General features: G+C 40.4%; 1 protein-coding gene across 6 annotated transcripts in view; it reads right to left on the bottom strand.

The window, feature by feature from the left end:
- Positions 1-7500, bottom strand: part of LOC125040111 (transcriptional regulator GZF3-like) — a gene marked incomplete at its 5' end in the record, with an annotated part of 38583 nt that overhangs the window by 255 nt on the left and 30828 nt on the right. For 3 of the 6 annotated variants that reach the window (XM_047634618.1, XM_047634619.1, XM_047634623.1), the window contains 4 exon segments: positions 1-3190; positions 3458-3629; positions 4077-4241; positions 5491-5669. The exon segment at positions 1-3190 is cut by the window's left edge and continues 255 nt beyond it. In XM_047634618.1, the coding sequence (XP_047490574.1) occupies positions 2565-3190; positions 3458-3629; positions 4077-4241; positions 5491-5669 (1142 nt within the window). In that variant the 3' untranslated portion in view covers positions 1-2564. 6 annotated transcript variants of the gene reach the window in all.

The following is a 7500-nucleotide window of genomic DNA, read 5'->3' as shown; positions in this document are numbered from 1 at the left end:
TCTGTCGTCTCAGCCAATCATCGCCTGTCAAAAATAAACGCGATTGGTTGAATTAGAATTTTAATTGCAGCCAATCATCGCTCCGCCAAAATAAAAGCAAGGAACTATTTACAATAATGTATTCTTTTGAACTGTCTATTTACATAAATCCATAAAAAATATTTCCCAGCGCATTTGCAGGAAAATAAAAAAAATTCTAATTTTTTACCACTCAACATAAATTATTAACAAGGAAATTAAAAGTAAGAGAAGATAAGAATCAACGTTTTTTTTTTCCTACTTAAAAAAAAAAAAAAAAAATAAAAAATATCAAAGGAGAAAGATCATTTCAAAATTCAAAATGAAACATTCCCTTTTAGAATAACACTAGCACCACGAGTCAGCAAATATTGAAATAAATCGTACTATATATACTTTTTTTTTACAACAAAAAAGAAAAAAAAAAATCTTAGAGGCTAATCAAACAGACACAAAAATACAGCACACAGGAAACGGTTTTCGAATATATTTACTTTCCTTAAAAAGACGAGGGTTTTAAAGATAACCAACATTTTCTAATACTTTCTATATCACAATATCAATTAAAACTGACTAACTGTGACACTCACCAATGACCTTTTTTTTTTAAACTTACAAAATAAAACACACGTTTGTCTTTTAATAAAAACATCATAAAACTAATAGAAATAACTACACATAAAAATTCAGTATCAAGAATTATTATTTTCCACAAATTTATAATAACACAAGAGAGAAAACCCACAACTTTACGTCCAAGCAAGATTTTCGAAAAGGATATCAATATAGACGTTTAAAAACTAAAATTTAATATTGCGATGGATAATTAGAATTATCGTTTCGCTTCCTATATATATATTTTCTTTTTTTTTTTGCAAATTACCCAACATAGAAAACGATAAATGAGGAGTATACTTTGTATTAATGTTGATTTTTTTTATTTCATGATAATTAGAACTATATAAATATAAATAAAACCAATGCTAATAGTACTAATGATAATACAATAACAATAAACTGCTAACAGCAATAATGATAATTATAATAATAATAATAGTAATACCAATCATGTTAAGGATATTAATGATGATGATTAGAATATGGATAATGATAATAATAATAATTATAGTAATCAAGTGTAACTGATCTAATCCCACATACTTTGCTATTGCTATTGCTAAAAAAAAAAAAAAAAAAAAAAAAAAAAAAAAAAAAATCTAACCAAATGTTTCTATTAATGATGACATGTTAGTCATACTATTTACAGACACCGATGACAGAAATACATATAGACCATAACACTAATTATTGCTATTGTACACACATTTCCAAAAAAATACACGATCTGAGTGTAGAGAAAAAAACACGTGTAAATGAATGTCTTTATTTTCTTAATTGAAAGAATTTTCGCCTGAATTCCCTTCCCATATTTACAAGAAGCGGTGCTTAGCAAAAGTTGTTTATCTGCCTGTTTGTGTCTGAGAGAAAACAAGAGGAAAAACGTTTACAAAAATATTGTAAAAAGGACGGACACACATACAGTATACAGAACCCTTTACATCCACGGCGAAACAAATGAATTATGATCACTTATTTTACATATTCGTTATGATAGTTAAGTTAATAATTCCTCTGATTCGACGGATTTCAAAATAGGGATTTGATAATCAGCTGTGAGTACTATCCAGGCGAGGTAACATACCCAAGTCAAAGGGATATGTTGTTTACTTTTTTTCCTTTTACATTTTTTTAAACAGTAGAAAGTGAAATGACAAAAAAAAGAAAAAAGAATCTAAGTCTAACAAAATAGCTAACACTAAAACGTCTACTCGAGAACAAAGGACAAACAAAAACGACTTTAATCAGCATCCAAGTTCGCCTTCGAAGGAGTGCTCCCCCTTCCTCGTCGTCCAAAAGGTGATCGTTCTCCTTAGTAACCTAAAGAAGCCGAGACGAACTTCTTTTTCTCTTTTTATTAATCGACAAAATGGAATGCCTTTGAAGAATGAAGGCTGCTACGATACGGCACTTTTTTGTGTGAAAAGAGCGAGGAACAGCAGATTAGAAGGGGAAAAAATAGAACAAACAACTAACACTGATATTAAAAGAGGAAGAAGCGAGGAAAGAAAACGAGAAACATTAAGATGAAGACAACGGAACCGCGCAAACGACTAGTCAATTTAGCCCGTCCATGGGGGTCCTCCCGGAGTTGAAGTGTTCTGGCATCTGCATGACCCTTCGACACTCCAACCCTCGGCGCTCCCCTGCTAAACCTAGTATCTTTGGCACACTTGAACTACCTTCTATCTTTGGTGTGCCTAGAACCATCTTAAACTACGTAACGACGTACAAAAACAAAAGCTCCTTAAATCTAGAAAAAAAAAAAATCTGTACACACGTAATCAACAGAGTATACATGACTTACATAAAAAAAAAAAAAATTCCTATGTACATTAATACCTATACAACTTTTTTTTTTCCTTACTTTTTTTTTTTTCTTTTTTTCCCCTCTAGCTATTTCACATTCGTCCTCCCTGGGTCTTCCCTCACTTGGCTTTCCACGTGAGGTGCTCCAGCGAGTGCGGAGTCGTGGGAGTTACGGGGGGCGAGTGACCCTGTACTGCGGTCGACCCTAAGCAGGCGGACGTGACGATGTGGGGCAGCATCATGTTGGCGGAGTAGTGGGGCGCTACGGACCCCGGAGACCCGAGGTGTGGGGTCCCGGCCGACGTAGACACGGGCAGGTGCGACGGGGTCATGTGACTGGCAGACGAGGCGGTGACTCCAGCCAAAGGATCGCGGGGGGACGTCGCCAGCCCGTTGGACGATACGTGGGCGGCCCCGTGTGCGACGGAATGGGCGGCGTGGGCGTGGTGGAGACTTGCTCCTCCGGCTCCGATGTCTCCTGCTGTGCCTCCAGTCCCCGGGGAAGAGGGCTCGTCCTTGACCCCGTACTGGAGGGTGGCGGTGGGAGCGGCCTTCAGGCTAGGGAAGGAGTACGGAGGCAGGAGCGAGGGAAGCAGGTGGGTGGAGGAGGTGCCTGTCGGGGAGGTGCTCTGGGACCCGTAGGTCGACGTCCCGTACATAGTGTAGGAGGCGCTCGAGGGCTCCGTCTTCACTGCGGGCCGAAGGGAATCGTGAGTGAGGCTCGGCAAGGAGCAGACTCCAAAATCTTATGTGAAAAAAAACATCAGAATGGCTTAATTTCACAAAAACGTATTTTTTTATGCTCTGCACTATCAAAAATAATCGTTGAGATTTGCAAATAAAAACTGATAAATCAGCGTTATATGATGATAATTAACATTAGTAAAAATAAGTGATAGTATCAAAACAATGCTTACACACACACACACACACACACACACACACACACACACACACACACACACACACACACTCACTCACTCACGCCCACACACTTTTTTTCCACAATTACCTGTCGACACCGAAGAAGGCTGGTACTTCGAGGCCGAGGCCGTGGTCGTGGCGGTGCTGGCGGAGGACGTGGTCAGAGTGCTCGTGCCTGAAGAAGTAGCTGAAGAAGGTATCGAGGACGAGGTGGAGGAGCTCTTGCTATCACTCGACTTCTTGGGTTTTCGTTTCCGAGTCTGAGAGAGGGAAATGGACTTTTTAAAAAATAATTACATTATAAAAAATGGTTCCAAAAGTTCACTTGGGGATGTGAGTTTGTAATGGAAGTAAATATTAGTGTAATATTTTTTTTCATAAATTTGGATGTATTTTTATGTAATATATATATTTTTGTTCTAATATTCAAATAATTTTCTTATCTGATTATTTACATATCTAACCACTGTTCTATTCATTGATATCTCCATTCATTTTCAAATGTATTTCCTGATTTCATTTTATTTATACAGATAGTCACAGCCAATATATCACTTCATTAATATATCTACTCCCCAATATACGTACTCATTCACCTGGATTACCTATTAGCGAAGATATTTAAAACCAATCTGTTCATTAACTGCACCATGAAACCTCACGAACTTACACAAGGCCTACCATAGCCTCTCAAAACTACCACGCACCTGAATGCTCTCTTTCTTCATGGTAAGTGGGCGGTTGATGTTATGCAGTTTGTAGTAGAGACCACAGGCGTTACACACAGGGTCACCGTTACTGTTTCGACGCCAGAGGGAGGTGACGGTTGTGTGGCAGTTGGTGCAGACTTGTCCCAGCCTCCTGTTGCCAGACTGGAGGGAGACAATGCAACGTTATTTCTATATTTTAGTGTCTATTTGAAGGTTTAAGATTTTATTTTTTATTTTTTTATTGTTTTTATTTTTTTTATTTGTATGTCCATTTATTTAATGACGAATAAAAAGTGACGATTTATCCGAATGTAACTGTAAAAATTATGATACGAATATAAACATATATATATATATATAAACAAGAACGTGAATGTACAAGGGATCTTTTTAAAAAAGCATGTTATGAAAAGCATTGAAGCTACGAAGCTTAAGAAAAAAAAAAAGCATCAATAAAAAGAAAAAGGGGAAAAGAAAATGTTAACAAAGCATGCAAAAGCGTAGAAAGCAGTAGTCATAGGGGAGAAAACGTAAGAGAGGGAGAAATAGTATAAAGAGAGAAAAAAATGGAAGAGAGGAAGAGGATAAGGAGAGAGAGAGAGAGAGCGGAAGAGAATAGACCTACCAGCCGCCTGCTCTTCATCGTGTCATAAGGCCGAGACTGGAGTCCATAGTAGCTGTAGTAGTCATCCACTGCAACAAGCAAAAGGTAGAAGGTTAGTTGCAGGAAGAAGGGGAAGGAAAGGAGACAGAGAAAGCAGTGCGCGAGTCGGGTCTGTTGGTCAGGAGGAGGAGGAGGAGGAAGAAGAGGAGAGATAAAAAAGAAGATGAAGGTAGATTGAGGAGGAGGGGGAGGTCGAGTCAACCGCCAGTCAAAGGAAAACGGACGACCTCCATCAGCTTTTCCTCAGAGAGACGTGAGATTTGCCGTGTCCTCTGAGCCGTAGGTTTTGAGGCTTCGAGACAATCAATGCGTCCATCTCTTTTGCCATCTCCCCTACGGCAAGGAACGAGCGAAAATCTAACGCCCTCTTTTCCTCTTTCTCTCTCTCTACCTTCCATCTTCTTTTTTCTATTTCATTTTATCCGCCTCTCTCCTTCCCTCCCCTCCCCCCAAGCCACGTGACCCGGCCCGAGTGTGACTATCATAGTCGGTTCTGAGGCGCGGTTTCAAAACCCTCTGCGGTGTTTTGTTTCACTATAAATAGATCATAGTGTGGTGGAGAGGGAACGATCAGTTTCCGCCGCGCGCGTTCAGGAGAATGGGAAGAAGAAATTTGCGAAAGGGATGTGGGGGATAAGGGATAGCGGTGGAGGGGGGGGGGAGGGAGGTCTGAGGAGCGCAGCTGCCCCCACCAAAAACCTCCGTATCCTCCTCCCCTTTCCTTCCCCCAGCCGGATGCCAACTTACATGCCTCCGGGCAGGCATCTTGGTCATGGGCCGGTTGATGCCGTTGGTGCGGGTGTAGAGGGCGCAGGCATTGCACAGGTAGTGGCCGGTCTTCGCATCCCTCCGCCACAAGGGGGTCCGGGAGGCACCGCAGTTGGCACACTCGCGGCACTCCCTCCCGTCGTAAAAACCGGGATCTACTGGTAGGAGGGGGGGGGACACAGGATGATGCGTTGGCCGGGAGCATTTCACTTGGTGACCCGCAGATAAAACTTGAGATAACTCCTAGTAATTACAGCCACTGTCTGGTAGGCCTATCCCTACGGATCTTTGGATATTTTTTCTCTCTCAAGCTATCGTCTTATATTCTAATAGAACGAGAACACAAAGACATTGGAAAATAATGTAATGATTATGGTGATGATGCTGATAATGATAGTAATAACAATAGAATTAATGGTATTAATGATAATAAAGCTAATAATAACAATATGATAATTATAATAATAATCATAATAATGATGATAATAATAATAATAATAATAATAATGATAACAACAACACCTAACGCACACCGAAAGCTACCTACCTACTACATTCATACTTGGCAGAAAACAATTCATTATCAAATACGAAAAAGAAAATATTTAAATATTCCACTCAATTACCTGGAGGATATGACGAATATTCATAGCTGGTCACGTGATACGGCGCCATTTGATTATGGTAATCATAATAATTATATTCGTGAAGGACGTTGCGGTCCAAACCAACGTTGCTCATATTATTCATTATTAACAAAGTCACTGCGCAAAAGACGTGAAAGTGAAAAACAACACTATCTTCAACTCTCCCTATATTTTTCGCTCGCAAGACAGCTCGATTTTCCGATTCGCGAAGACACCCGTTAACACCACAAAGTCAAGCACTGGACTACACGACAAGCCCCCACGTAACCTCCATATAAGAGGAAAAGACGCTGGCCACCGACACGCCCACCCACACCCTAGTTCTTGGTCGCCGCCGCCGCCGCCGCCGCCGGTTCACGTTGAGAACGTTCCCTCAGTCTTTTCTTATCGCGATGGTCAGGGCTGTCCCCCTCCTCCCCCCCCCCCCTCTCTCTCTCTCTCCCTCGTCCCCTTCTACTCTTCTCCTCTTACCCTCTCCCTCCTCCTCCCCTTCCCTACCTACCCTCTCCCCCGCCAAGAGAGAGATAGTCCTTATCAGTTATGACAAGTTAGGCCTGCATATGATGTAGGTTTTGGGAGATAGGCTGTCACGATGATTATCTTTCGTCTTCGGTATTGACTTATTTCTTACGCGTTGTGTTTTTTAGTATCAGATGTTGCACTTGAAAACTGTATCTCTGTGAAGGTTTTCTGGTAAGAGTTTAGTCGAATTAATAGGGATTTTAAAAATATTTTCTCGTATAACGTGTAGCCAATATTCATTACGTCGTCAGCAGTTTGATATACAAGTTAAGGAAAAAAATAGTAAACACATTTTATGAATATTTGTAGGAAAATATAACGTGATGTTCCATAATACAATAAAAATGACATCGACATTTATATAAATAACCGAAGGAAAGTAAGAAAAGGCATGTGAATCATTAGACATCAATCTAACTACTTATTAGCCACGCTTGTTTGGTTATTTTGACGTACGCTCGTAGTCCCTGACCGATCGTTGTTTACTTTGGGCCAGCGCTCTCTTCAAACCTTTGTTTACCTTTGAAACCTCTGCCCAAACCCAAGCCAGCAAGCACTTAAGGGGGAGGGAGGGTATACCTCTTCTGAGAATCTGTTACTATGTAGTAGATCTTCTTGAGTACTTGTTTGTTCGTGTTGATATAGGATCAAGTCTGTAGGAATGATATGTTTGTTTTGTACCTGCGCTCTCTGGGTGAGGCGGTTCCCCCCTGTCGAGGGCCTCGAGTCGGATCTACGAATCGTCTCTCTTCTTTCATTTGGATTTTTGTTAATTACGGCTCAAGTGTTTGGGTAAATTGATATTGTTATCGGTTCGTGC

Source organism: Penaeus chinensis, chromosome 28, assembly GCF_019202785.1.
Source record: "Penaeus chinensis breed Huanghai No. 1 chromosome 28, ASM1920278v2, whole genome shotgun sequence".
In the NCBI taxonomy this organism is placed as follows: domain Eukaryota; kingdom Metazoa; phylum Arthropoda; class Malacostraca; order Decapoda; family Penaeidae; genus Penaeus; species Penaeus chinensis.
The sequence above is the reverse complement of the archived record's forward strand: the minus strand, read 5'-3'. Positions and strand labels throughout refer to the sequence as shown.